Source organism: Chaetura pelagica, unplaced genomic scaffold (assembly GCF_000747805.2).
Source record: "Chaetura pelagica isolate M959 unplaced genomic scaffold, ChaPel_1.0 scaffold283, whole genome shotgun sequence".
Lineage (NCBI taxonomy): Eukaryota > Metazoa > Chordata > Aves > Apodiformes > Apodidae > Chaetura > Chaetura pelagica.
In genome coordinates this window covers 698,399-712,803 of record NW_009952688.1, presented here as the reverse complement: position 1 = coordinate 712,803, position 14,405 = coordinate 698,399, and the positions used below count along the sequence as shown (strand labels likewise).

General features: G+C 47.5%; 1 protein-coding gene across 1 annotated transcript in view; it reads left to right on the top strand.

Moving 5' to 3' along the window:
• The window catches only part of DNAI1 (dynein, axonemal, intermediate chain 1), a 141,065-nt gene that overhangs the window by 103,867 nt on the left and 22,793 nt on the right, over positions 1–14,405 (top strand). The window contains exon 18 of the mRNA XM_009993806.1: positions 8,077–8,262. Within this exon, the coding sequence (XP_009992108.1) occupies positions 8,077–8,262 (186 nt within the window). The remainder of the gene's footprint in view (positions 1–8,076; positions 8,263–14,405) is intronic.

Sequence of the window (14,405 nt, the reverse complement as noted above, 5' to 3'; positions counted from 1 at the left end):
CTGCCACAGGGCTGTAGGTGTCGGAGAATAGTGGCTGCTTCTCCCTTCAGACTTGATGCTGCCCTTGCTTTTGCAGCTGCCTGCCTTTCACTCATGCCTCAGCCTCCAGCCTTGACCTGCCATGGTGGGGCACAGCCAGGGCCCTGCCAAGCAGTGAAGGGTTGGAGCTCCATTCTGGTCTGTGGGGACATGGCTTCAGCCTGACATCAGGGCTGTGGGTTACAGTAGGGCAGAGTACAGGAAAGTTGGGACAGCTGGGATGTATTTACAAGGCAAAGCCTTGGGAGATTTGCCCTGGGGCATATGAGGGACTGATGGAAACTGTCTTCATGTTCTTCACCACGTATTTGGGGTGGGGTGGCAGAGTAGGGAAGTGTCAGAGGGCTGGAGGAAAGACTCTTTGCCCAGTATTCAGGAGCATAACAGTGCAGGAGAAATTGGGCAGCCTAAAGGTGCTATCCAGAAAGATCCTGAGACAAATAATTGAATGATGTATTCATAAGTTCATGAGAATAACAGGTCTGGTTACTCAGGTTCCTTCCAAAGGAAGGAATTGCAATACATGTTTACAGGTTGACTTTGGGAAGACAGTTGGAACAAGCCCATAAGCAAGCTACAAGGCAGGTGAAAAGGTGGATGTGGCATGGTGGAAGTCATCTTCACCAGAGTGTCCAGCATGGCTAGGAGTGCTTCAGGGATTTGGGCTGGCACAGACACTCAGCAGTGGTGCTGAGGGGACTAAGCAGACAGAATTTATAAGTGTTTGGTGCAAGAACTGACATAGTGGATGAGCTTGACAACCTCAGTGGCAATTTGCAGTCAGTGAGATGAAATTCAGTGAAGTTACAAACCAAATGTACACTGTGAAATGAGCACTAATTGGGGAAGCAGCAGGACTGTAGGGGAGGCTGGAGCCAGTGGTGGCTTGTGCTGCTGTGCTTTCAGTAACACTGTGCTGCTGAGTGGAGCCCTGGGAGGTGCAGGAGAGAGTCACCCCATGAGCACAACTGGGGCTCAGGCTGGACTTTGGGTGCTGGTCACTAAGGAAGGGTCATCTCTGCTCTTGCAGAAGGGATGGAAGCATAAAGCAGAGATTCTGGTTGCTATCATCAGCCTAGCTATTACACGAGTTCAGCACAGATTAGCTTCTGTGTTTGACTTTCACCTTTTGGAAGTGATTTGAAAAGTAACACTGTGTTTAGTACAAAAATGAAGAGCAGAAGGAGGCTTTGTGATTAATTCCAAAGCACTCTATTTGATGTTGTAGAGAAAGAGGGGGAAAAAAAGAAGAATCATGGGCAACATGAGAGAAATGTATTAAACCCAAGTGAAGTGCAGCCAGCTCTCAGGTAGGATGTATTAGCTACTTAGCACCAAATAACAACATTCAGAAGTGTGCAGAACTGAGACATGCCAGAGATTATCTTAATCATTGAGACTCTTGGAGGAGTGCCAGGCTGGCAGTACTTGTGACTGACAAGGAAGTTACCTCTGATAAACAAGCAACTTCTTCTAAAACAACAAGCTTTTCAGAAGAGGTCAAATAGTCCTCAGCCTGTCTGGATGAATAGCAGCTCTTCTACATGCTGAGGCTTTGATTTCTTACTGACTCGTGGGAGCTGAGTCAAATCAGCTGAGGCTGATGCTGTTTTCTTACCATGTCAAATTGGGAGTGACCCAGTTCTTACTGAACGAGGAGAAGCTGAGAGATGCAGCCCTGCAGTGAAGAAGCTTCTACAGTTAAGCCAGCCAACACAGACACCAACATCAGGCTGGGATGCTGCAGAGCAGAAGGATGTGCTTGGCCCTCTCCCATACCCCAGGACATGCAGCTGGCTCCCAGCTGGCAATGCTCACCCTGAAAAGTAGCTTTCATGGGTGCCTGCTCATTCTTCTGAGCTCCAAGCTGCCTCCAAACCTACCTGTAACAGAGCTGGGGTCAGTCCCTCACCACTAGCATGAAAGTGCTGTGAAAGCCCATGTGTTTGTGGGTCTGTCTGGTGCTGGTACTGGGGCAGTCAAAGATAAGCATTCCTGTGTTGTCCTTGCAGAAGAAGAGAGGCAATGAATGTTTTATGAGTTGGGTCTCCTTTCCTCCTGCTAAGCCTCTGATGCCCCTTTTGTCAGAGGGACCAAGAACTGTCTTACAACCCTTGTTTATAACTCAAATATGTTGTCCTAGAGACAATTGACTGTATTGGAGGCAGTTCTGGCTGCAGTGAGAGTACAGAAATTGTACAAAGTAAGGCAGCATGGGACCTTGGCTTTCATGTAATCTGGGGCTGCCTGCCTGCCCAATGCCTTTAGGATGCACCAGCAGTTTTGTTGGTTCTAGACAGGGCCTGGAGGTGAAGGCTGCTCACTTGCTGAACCTGAGAATTTGAAACAAGTATTATGTAAAGTTTGCAAATGGGTGAGGTAGCATGATTCAGTCAAGAAAATGCAGGAAATCTATCACAAGGACAATGAAAGCCAAGCAGTGAAAAAGATGTCAACAGGTAAAGGGCAGCATGATATTAAATTATCCCTCACCTTTTGCTCTTGCACTGATTTCATTCTTTGTTGCCAAGTTACCAGGTACATCTGCCTTGTTCTTACAAGCACATATTTCCCCCTGGCTTTTGTTTTGGTTGCTATCAGGTTGTTTTTTGAGCATGATAGACCACTGTGGGGGAATGGAGGCTTGTAAGCCTGGAAAAAAAGGACAGCAGAGACTGAAGCCACTGCAGACCCAGCATGTATTCAAGGCATGCAATAAAGGCAGCATAGGTCCAAGCAGCACTTCAGGACCCTTCTCCATGGACCACAAAAATTAAGTAGTTTGTTCTGCTGGCAGGGGGGTTGGTTCCTTTCAGGTGGTGCTGTTTGGAAGGTTCAGCTTTCCCCCAGGTTCCCTGGCATTTCTCATCCTGCTCTTGCCAGGCTGCTGTGCTGCAGGGCAGGGCATGACAGCAGAGTATAAGGACAGAGGGGTTTAAGTCACCTCAGAGCTACTGAACAGGTGAGGGCCAGACTTTCGAGCCCTAGCCTCAGTTTTCAGAGCAGGTGAGAAGAAGTGGGATGCTCACAACTCTGAACGTGTTTTGATGCTGGAGCTACAGTGATCGCCTTGGACGTGCACTGTGCTGTTTTCACAGGGCAGCCATGCAGAGCCTCAGTGGTGAACTGCTGGAGTTTGGGAGGTGGAGTATGTTTGCATGGTTCAGAAACAGAGGAGCTGTTGGTCTGGATGCAACTTAGCTTGATTTCTTCTCTGGCTGTTTGAAAGTTAGGCATCAAAGCAGCTTGTTTATGTCAAATATTTTCTGCAACTGTAACACAGCAGAGTTAGATCCATTGTTCCCTGTACATCAAGAATGGAGGCTCTGTTGCTACCCTGATGGTAATTTAAAAATGTTCTTATTGAATAAAAAACACCAGGCAGACTGCAGGATTTGCCTCATTCCATCTCAAAGATAACTGGGCATCTGCTTAAATTCATGCTTCTCTTCAGGGGCTACTGACTTACCAGAGTCCTTCTATCGAGAAGTTTGCTTTGAACACCTGCCTAGCATATCTACCATCAGACTGTCCTGCACTTTGGGGCTTTGAGTCTAGGTTTCTTTTCATGGCTGCTCATGCTACCTCATAAATCCCCATGCTGAAAGAAACCATCTTAGATCAAGAGCTTGGGCTTGATTAGGAGGGTGGTATGTGTCCCGTACTTCCTTGGGGGGGGGCATGCAGTTTTACAGGGACCACAAATAGAATAGCTGTTGGAGTAATTGGTTACTGCCCCATGCTTTGTTCTCCCTGGGGGATCTGCAGCTAAGCTGGGGGATGCAAAGGAGATTCTTGCACTTTCCTATTTCAGACCTCTTCTACCTCTCTCTTTGTGCCCCTCCCCAGGTTTCTTGCTCTTGGAGTCTGCTTTATATCCCTCTAAGGGAGTAGCCACATATTTTTCCCAAGGACCCCAGAATAAAAGAACAGGAATTGCAGAATTGTAGGGTTGAAAACGACCTCTGGAGATCCCCTAGTCCAAAATGTCCTTTTTCTTTGTCTGAATGCTTATTCGCAGAAAGAATGAAGGTGTTTGCCAAGGTCTGCAAGCAGCAGGGCTGCAGACTCTGGAGGTCCCTGGTTTGCCTCTACAGGATTTTATTGTAAGGAGACTTCAGCTCCCTCCCTGGGAACGTGCATCACAGTGGAAATGCTTTTTGAGGGCTGAAAATCGGAGGTTTGAAACCTCCAGTCTGAGGTTTCTAAATTGCTCCTGGATGAGTGTGGTGGCCTGAGGGCTCAACACCTGCAGGCAAGGAAGTGCTGGAACCAGCCCAGGAGAAGAAGTGGCATGCAGAGCTGGCAGGAAAGAGGGGGCTGCTCACAGGGAGACCCTCACTGGTTTGTAAGCTCTGACAAGGATACTGCTTTGATGTGCTTTTTGTTCCTACACAGCTCTCAGCCCAGTAAAACTCAAGCTACTGGCCCAGCACAGGGCATGGCACTGCTGCCTTGGTATATACTGTTTTCCCACCGAAGTTACACTTTCTGCTTTAGGGACCCTGAGCAAGTTACTGTCTTTCCTATGGATTCACTGAACTGTGAAGTGTCATATTCTGACAAGCATCACTGCCTTGCTGTGTCGCTGGAGAGAAAAGTCTGAGTGATGCTCTGGTACGGAGTGAGCCAGATGGGTGGAAGCAGGCCTGCCCAGTGAGCTGTAGGAGCCCAGGACAATGTGGCACGTTGTATATCAGTGAATATGTAAATATGCTCATCTGCCCACCACGTGTGGGAAGTTGTACAAATATGAGCCCTCACTGAAAATGCCAATCTGCACCAGCTGCCTGACAGTGTCTGGGTGGCAGCCCTCATCTCGGTGCTGCTGGATGAATGACTACCTTGAGAAAAAAGGGTTCCCTGTGGAGGTACCTGCTCTCCAAGGAGAGGGCTTGGATGTGGCTGTCGCTCGGGCTCTGGCCATCCTGGCTCCCAATGACTGTGATGCTCAAGTCACACATGGGGTTGCAGGACTCTTCTGTGGGTCATGGTTGCACTTCTCTGGGTCATATAGTCAGACCTCACTGCAAGACCTGAGAGGCTGTTGCTGTGTGTAAGCTGTGATCTGTAGTCTGGAGGTGTATGGGTGGTGGGATGGAGAGAAACTCTGTGGTGCTGGTCAGTCTCTGGGTTGGGAAATCCAGCTGGATCCTACTCCATAATCCTTAACTTCAGGACCTGAGCCAGCAAAGGTAGCTCATGGGACCAGGAACCTCAAGGGACAGATGCAGGTTTCCAGTCTCCCATTCTTAGTGCTGAAAGCCCTGCCCCATGCTGCAGATGGTGCTGGTCACATGCAGCTCTTTACAGCACTGTTAAAGCTGCCTCAAGTGTTGTGGGAAGCTCTGTGCCCCCTGTGGGTTACTCCTAAAGTGCCATTAACAGTGTTAACTCTCTCCTGAGCGTGTCTGTAAGCCTCTAAATCAAAGACTCTGAGGTCCTTCCTATTGCCCATGGCCCACCCCTCCATCTGGAGCATCTGATAGCTGATATGAGGCTGATGTTTCCAGCTGAAGAACTGAAATAATTTGTTCTTTTCCATGATTCCCTTGGCAAAGGAAAACAAGCCCATTTGTTTAGAAACTCATAAAAGAGGAGCTTTATAGTAGGAACATTCATAAACTTGTTTGCTTTTGACCTTCTCTACATTGCTGATGGTTTGGAGTTCTTGTCCAAGGAATTGTGCTTGTCTGGGCTGTCAGTGACATTTCTGAAAAACAGCCTCACCCAGAGTAATTTGCATTGCTCAGCATTCCAGTGCTGACCCTTCAGACATGCCATCTTTCTCCACTGCAGTGCTGGGTAGGGTGTGCAGGTGGGACACACTGACAGTCTCCTAGAACAGCAATGTAGACCTGGCTGCCAAAAGAAGCCTGACCACTAATTCCAGTTTGCTGGTGTTATTATTTCTAGATTAATTGATGCTACTTAAGCAGTGGGCATTTACCAGGCTCTTCGGTTACTAAGCATGGAGATTGTGTCACTGGGGGAGGGGGGTGTGTGTGAATCATGCCCTCAAATTAATAAAAATGTGTTCTGGGAAGACAAACAATTAAATATTCAGTGATTATGTATCATGGGGGGGCTGGTATGGTTGGAAGAGAACTTGTGCCTTTTCAGAGACAGTGGGACAGCCAGCAGAAAGTAAAAGCCACATTTATTTGTACCTAGAGGCAGAAAATTGGTATTATCTTGACTGTACTGTGGGACTTCAAGTGTCAGGTCTAGATTCACAATTTAATGCTGGCATTTGGTACTTTAGCAGATAAAAATAAAATCTCTTTTTCCACCTTTGCTTCTGCTGCCTGGGGAAGGACTCACCAAACCACAGACCCTGATCTATGGCTGACGCTTTGGCTTCCCTTCTTGAATTATACTGTCATAGGCTTCTTCAAAATCTGCCTGAGAACCCTGTCCACTTTTCAAGTCCTTCCCCATCTGGAAAAATCTTCTTTTACTTCAGTCTAGAGGGAGTCGTCCTCATCTTGTTTTCTGCATCTGTAAAACCTTTGCATGGCTTTCCTGCCCAGAACAAGGACATTGGAAGTTGCTAGATGTTGAGTCCTATGAAGACAAAGTGGCTTGTGAGACTATTTAGGACGTGTGCTTGCACATTGCCTAGATCATTTCTATACATGGATTCAGATAAAATTCACCAACTCATTCGTATGTGATGAGGAAGTACATGTACTGGTTTGATACAAAACTTTCCACACTCTTTGGAAAAAGCTTTTGTAGGGTAACACTGTCTGATTTCAGATAATTCCTACATTTAAATTGTGAGCATGACACAGTGTTAAAATAATATGTCTCAACTGTCTCTTAAGTGCTAGTAAACAAGACACAGCTGGCAGGAGATGTACAAGTAGTTCAGTCCTATTTTCCCCTGTATTCCCACTGTACTAGTTGGCATAAAATATTCCCTTCCTTAGTGTTTCTGAATACAGAAAAGGGAAAAGAAATATGACGCTGAAGGTCTCTGTGGTGGATTCAAGGTGGAAGTCCAGCATGTGGTGGAAGCAGGTGGAGGCTGCTTGCCTCAGCACTGGGGAAGAAAGGGATGTCATGTTTTATTAGCCTTTGCAGGCTGTATTAATGGAAGGAGCTAATTGCAATTATTGAGAGATAATGTTAAGTTAACACATTCTCTCGAGTAATTACCACTGTTCCCTCTGGAGTCATGGTGACGCGTGCATTACTGTGCAGTTGGTGATGTGGCAGGTCTGTGTCACTGCTGTACCAGTGCCATAGGTCTGGGGTCCATTCCAGGGGGAATCATGCCTCCCTCCACCCTCACCTTTCCTGTTTGTCCAGTCTGGCACTGCTCTCAGTGCTATGGGAGAAGGATGTGTGTGGAGGCACAGCATCTGAAGCAGCTGGACTGTTCTGGGCTGCCAGCACCAAGCTGTCCTGTGCTGTGCATTTTCCTGTGCTTCCCTGGCTTTACCCCAGGGTACACCCTTAATCATACTGTCCATGTTCCCATCACTTCCCTATTAATTACTGGTTTGAGTTTTAAATGTTATTATTAAGCTTGAAATGTTGGAAAGCTCTGCAATAAGGAGTAGGAAGTATTTCTGACAGCATTCCCTGCCTTCTGCATCAATCTGTGTTAGACTCTGATTTAACACCTGGTTGTGTCATTCCTGGTAGCAGTGAGAAGAGATATTAAGACCTGTGGGGTTAGCCATGCTGGCTCTGAGCCTTCTTCATCCAGATCAGCTGGAGCCTTGCCAAGGGTCTTGGAAAGAGCAGCAGGGAAGTGCTTCTCACTGCATGAGTCCCTGCAGGAGGGGCACAGTCCCTCAAAAGCAGCAGGCAGCTTCTGCACACTGGTTACTTAAAAGAGGACAAAGGCTCTGACTGCAGATGGTAATTGTGTGCTGAGGCTGCCTTTCTCTGGGACCTTTTCTCTCTGATTTCTCCACCTATCATTCTACCACCAAGGGATGTTCTTGCCTGATTAATCCCTTTTGTGTTCTTTGCCTTTTTTTTTCTTTTTCTTTTTCTTTTTTTTTTTTTTTTTTCCCCCAGGCTCATGTGTTTGATATGAGTATTAATAAGTATGAAGCTCTCTGCACCCAGCAAGTGGCGGTCAAGAAAAAAAATAAGTTAACTCATATTCAGTTTAACCCTGTCTACCCTGTTCTCATCGCTGGAGATGAACAAGGCCACATTATCTCCTTGAAGCTCTCTCCCAACCTTCGCAAGATGCCCAAGGTAAGGATGATCTGTGTTTCCCTGATGGAGGTACCAAGCCACAGCAGATCTCTTCGTGCCTTATCACTCAGCCTTCTCCTTCTGTGCAATGATGCACAGAGAGCAAAGCTGTTCTCTGTAGCAAGGTGCTTAAGATTACCCTCAAGCCTTTTGAGTAGGGTATCTGAGATGCTGGATCCCTCTCTCGGTTCCTGTGTGAATCAAAAGGCTCTGTTTGCTCCTGGGCAGGAGTGGGGACTGGTGGGAAGAGGGTTTGCTGTCTGTGAGCACTTTCTCATCACAGTCCAGACAAGCCCAGACATTCTGCAGAAGTTCATTTGTTTCCCAAAGCACATGTCTCTTCTGAGCTTTGGATTTTATTTACAAAACTACTTGAAAACAAGTGAAGGAGCTCCAAACTCCTTCCCAAGTCCTCCCACATGCTGCCTGTCTTCTTGCACTCCTGGATCATCTCCTGTGAGGAGATGGGGGATCCTTCTCTAACGTGACATCAAGGAGATGTATGTGCCTCTGTGGGCTGGTGAAGCCCCTTTTCCCACCCAGCCATGAGGGCCAGTCATGAAGGATGATGACCTCTCCCACATGGATCCTTCACTAGGTTTTGTTCCTGGGCTTCATCCAGCTGTGAGCCAAATGGCTGTAAATGCAGTGTCCTTTCTGAGCCCAGTTAATTCTCATATTCAGTTGTTTCCTGTTAAGTGGAGCTTTTTCAGGTTTAGGCTTTTTAGAACTGATCCAAGAAAGCAATCTCTCAATACAATAATATTTTATTTATATACCCTCAGAGGTTTTATGTACTCTCCTAACGTCTTTGGCCAGGAACTAGTCACCCTGGTGTCACTCCAGAGTCTTCTTGGTGATTTTTAAAGAGTTCCTTCAGCCAGACACCACTGGAAATGTGACTCGTCCCTGTGCTGAGAGTGAATAGAAAACACAGTCACATGGCAGTCTGTTTGGAGCTGGGTGCAGCAGCTGTGGAGGAGGATGTCTCATATGCTTCATGCTTTTCTATTCCCATCAAAACCACAACCCAAGACCATCCAGGCTCTCAGGGCTGTCATTAGCTTGGCTTAGGACAAGTTTCCTGACTGCTTTATGAGTCCTTCCTGGGCATGGGCAAGCACCATGTTTGCCACGGACCCGGGTTACACAGGGTTTCAGCAGTGGAGGTGGGTCACACACACATGAATGTGGCTGCTCTCCTTGGTACCCCAGCTGTGGGGTGAGCAGCAGCCAGCAATACTGTGCTATGGGTCAGAATGAATTAGCATGTCTCCTTCCTGGTGGCCAGCAGCAGCCCTCTGTGAATGTTGTAATCTCGTGTGAATGGTATGAATGTTGTCATCTCCCTTTGCTGTTGTTTTTTTTTTCAGAAGTAAATTGCATGTTGTTGTCAAAGCAGTTTAAACTGTGACTTCAGGAGTGGCTCAATCACTTATTGCTGACCTTAAACCAATAGGTTATATCCCAGGCAACATATAAATGGGATGGAAACGGACTCTGCTGCTCTGATGATATTAAGCTGTCTTCTGCTTGCTTGGTTAGGTTTGACACTAAACGCTGAACTAAATGTTTCCTGCACATGCAGAGAAGCAGGAGGGATGTTCAGACATGACTGGTGATGTGTGCAGGTCCCCTGGCTACAGCCAGCTCTTCTTTGAAAGAGATGAGAATTTAAAACAGATGACACACAGTGTGGTGGCCAAGACGTGGATCTAGCCCAGACAGCTCAGCTGCCTTTCTGTGCCACAAGTGGACAAGTGAGCTGAGTCGCCCAGCCAATCTTTCATGGCTGATGTGGCATCTGCTGTGCAAAATGCAGAGTCCAGGACCCTGTGGTGTGGAGGGTTAGCTGCTGCAAGAAGGTGTTTTAACAGAGGGAAGTCAAGGCAGAAAAGGCAGAGACATCCACTGTGTCCTCCTGTCCATTCCTTGCTGTGCCCGCACCAGTCTTTGTATCCTCAACTAGTAGCAAGCCTCCAGCTATGTTTGCAAGAGTGTCATCTCACCGTGGGGGGTCATACTTGCCTCCAGAGCATTGATCCTGGCTCCTCTTTACACCTTTACCCTGTGCAGGCATCTTTCCTCTGTAAACTGATTCTGGGAGGCTCCAGAGCCAGGTTAACAGTTGCAGAATATCTATTGGTTTTGTAAGTGGAGAGGGTCCAAAGCAGTGCAGAGAACTCCTGGCATCCCAGCTGTCTCCTTACAGATGGAGAAAATGTCCTGGCTCATTACATGGATACCCCGGTCCGGTGTCTCTGGCACATGATCCCCTCAGAGCCCAGTGGGGAAATCTGCCCAACATCCAGGAGGAGAAGCTAAGGCCAGTGCTTTTGGAAGTTGTGGCCTTCTCACCAACCACAGCATGTGCAAGCTTAGCTTCCTGATCTTGTTTTCATTGGTCCATTTGGAGATGGGAAGGTTTTTGCTGAAGTCTGGCAGAACATGGTGTGCCAATGGGAAGGGGCAACCTGAGGCTCATCCAGGCCCCAGAACCCCTCTGTTTTACACTGGTGTCACAGAGATTTGCCTGTGAAGCTTCTCCATCAGCTTCCCACACAGCTGGGACAGCTGCTTTTGACAGGTATGACTAGCAGACTAATCACTCTTTTTTTTTTGAGAGAGAGCTCTTAATAGCCAGATGTCATTCCAAACCTCCTTTTTTTCCCTTAAAAATAGACAGTGCTGTCTGCTCCATGTTATGCAGACTCCTTGGCTGTCACTGGGCTTCCAAGATAGAGCTCACCATGAGAGACTCAGCTAACTTCAGCCTGATGGGATTTCACCCCCTCTGAATTTCTTCTGCTCTGCCTGTTAAAGCTGGTGTGATGGATAAGTGGAAAAAGGGAGGGTAAGGACTCCTGGGTTCCCACAAGACCTTGGTTCATTCCTCTCTTCGAGTCCTTGAGTGAGGATGGGAGGTTCCAGAGCTTTTAAAATAATTTTCAGGGTCGATCTGCAGCTTAATTAATTCATGTTTGTAAATCACTTTGGGATCTTTAAGAAATGTTGTTTAATAGTCTGAGTTTTGCTGTCATCAGTGTTAGCACAGCCTCATTAATGAACACTTGACAGATCAAAGAAGCCAAGGAGAGATCTTCTCAAAAGCACTTAGGTGGCTTTTTCAGAAGTGACTTTCACCAAGATACACAGTAAAATCTCCAAAAAGTGCCTGAAACTCCCTGTGAATTTTGGTCTCCTGAATCACTTAGTGGCATGTTGGAAAAGGTACATCTGTTGTTGAGAGGATGCTGGGGACAGGGGCTCTGTCACCTGTCAAACACTTGTGTTGAGGGCACATCTGTGTGCACAGGGTGTACAGAGGTCCCTGTGCTCATGCCAGACACAGTGGACATCCCTGTATCTTTGTCTTCCCTGGTGCTTTGGATCCTGAAGCCCTCCTTAGCCCCACAGGCTGAAATCTCTGGGATGGCACAGAGACATTCCCTCTTGTCCTGAGGCAGTGAGCTCTATTGCTTTCCATGGGGTGTGCTCCTGGTAGAAGTTTTCTGTGCCTGTTGCTATTGTCCTTATATCTAGTGAGGCTCCTGAGAGTCCTCTGGAAACTGATGGACTACCCACCTGCTAAGAATCAGCTCCAAGACCCTGGGGAGTGTGGAGGCTTGGGGCGGGCAAACCAGCTTGAACCCAAATCTTGAGGGAAGAGCAACACTGAAGCAGAGAGCAGAACTTGCCAGAGGTGAATTTGCAATCAAACTACCACCAGCATGGACCTGCATTGGCCATGCTGAGCGTCCATCTCCCTGAGCACCCAGCCCTGTTTGGTCAGAAGGCTTATGCCAACGGGTACTGACCTGTGCAAGCAGCTGTGGTGAAACTAGTTTTGGTCCTTCAGCCCAGAGCTAAGAGGTGGGGAGAAGTGCTTGCAGTATTTTAAGATGCAGCAGTAGGAAAAAGTGGCTCCCTGCTGTCATCCAAGCCACTTCCCGACTCCAAGCACTTGCTTAAATATTGCAGTGGTTGTCAGGCAGGAATTGTTTAACTAATAAAGTATCGTTCCTAATTTGTAACGATCTTGGTGGTTGAGTTCACCCAAGGGAAGCATTGCTGTAAGAAGAAAAAGTTTGGGGCAGAGCTGTTTAATTAGTAAGCCTTTCAGGTTTTATTCGAGGGTTGGAAGAAATTAAAGCATTTTGTCATCACAGTCAGAAGAATGTTGCTGCTCTTGGGCTTTGGTTTGCTTTTAAAAAACTGCTGAAATAGCCTGGAACAGCCCCTGTCAATGCCAAAAAGAAGCAGGAAATAGTAAAAAAAAAGTGTGAAGAGTTTTTAGAAATGCTGGGACACCACAGCAGGATGGGACAATAAAAGAAAGCAGGTCAAAGAAAGGTTACAATACAGCAATTGCTGAAGCTAAGGCACATTTCTTGGCCAGCACCCAGACAGGGCTGCAGCCTAGTGCTTGTCTTGGATATTCATATCAGGCTGTTTCTGTTGCTGCTACTGTTTTCTTCACATGCAAGTCACCTCTTTCTCCGTCCCTGGGGGACAATCATGTTACTTCCCAGGCAATAAGTCCTGGCTGACAGGATCTAGCCAGGCATGGGTGGAGTGGGAAGGGGAAGAGGGCTGCTTCCCATCCCAGGATGTGGCATCATGGCTGCACGTGGGTCAGGAGCTGCAGACACAAACCTGTGAGTCCAGTGCTGGGTGCCTGTGAGCAGCTTGTGGTGTGCAGACAAGTGAGGGGGCATGGGGTGGCTTTGAGCCTTCCTATCCATGTGCACAAGCTGAGCATCTCCTCTGCTTTCTCTGTGTCGTGTCACACCAGCCAGTGTCACTTCTGGCCTCCCTGTGCCCCCCTGCCTCTTTGCAGCCTGGTGATTTTGCCCTTGTACAGATGGAGGCTACTCAGACAAGGGGGAGACAGTGGAGTTTACTGCCTGAGGTACTTTGGGTCTTTGACCACAGCTGGTGGTAGGGTGTGGGAGAGATCAGCTGGGACTATGGGGACTGTGATGAACAATGGGAGGATGTTGGGGTTTTTAGGAGGTGAAGGAGGGAAGGGAATTTGGGGAATATTAATGGAAGTGTACAAAGTTTTTGGGGAGACAATAGGGGAGTGGCTGAAATCTCTTCTTCAGCCTGTCCCACTCTCCAGCACTGTCTCCACTATCTCCTGGGGTCTGAGGTTGCCCCCCCTCGTACTTCCCCAGCAGCACCTACTGCACAAAGTGCTTTCTCAATAAGAGACTCTGGTTTTGTCCCTGTACCCAGGCTGGGTGGGAGGCAGCTCAGGTCCAGAGCTGGTAGCAAGATAGGAGAATGTGAATGAACAGTGGGATGCTCGTCCATTACTGTTTTGTAGTGACCAGGGGTGACAGGGAGAAACTTGAAAGGGTCAGGGACCAGGAAATTTTTTCGCTTCTTTGTGTTTTTCTGTTTATGTGGGAGATATTTCAGTAGTTTTGAGGGATGAATGGACGAGCATGGGAACATGCACCTCAAATCCCTCTTTCTGTCCCAGGAGGTACAGACCATCTGCATGTAGGGTTGCATTTACATAAGGAGGCTATACATTAGACACAGCCTCTAAGGTCACATCAGTCCTGGACTGGTGAGTGATTTAGCACGGAGGGAAGTACATTTTGTCCCCGAACTTGCTATTTCAACAGCTTTCATGTAATATCATTCTGTCTCAGAGAAAAGCGTTCACTCACCTCTCCTCTCCAAACAGCTCAAGTCTTACTCTTCTAGTGGTGTAATTCCTAGTGCCTCAGTTTTAAAGCAAATTCTGCTCTCTTGTTGAGATTCTCTCAGTCACTTCTGTGCTGTTCAAGCAATGGCTGATTTCCCTGTGTCTCTTCCATGCTGCCTAATTGCTCCGTGACCCAAAAGCACAGACCACAAGTAGTGCTGGAGGAATTTGGCTTTGAGCACTGCTGTGCCTTGCCTACATGAGGTCTGCCTCCTGCAGATGCAGCTTGGCCCCCTTATAAGGAGGGACACATAAATAAGCTTGGGTCTCATAAAAACTGACCTGCAGCCCGATGGCTTTGCTTCCTCTGAGATCTGCAAATGGCTTTTGATTTCCTTGTAGTCCCTCCCCTGTTCCCTTGGGTAGTTGCTGATAGCTGCTCTCTGTACTCTTAGGGAAAATAACTATACTGTTAGGGAAA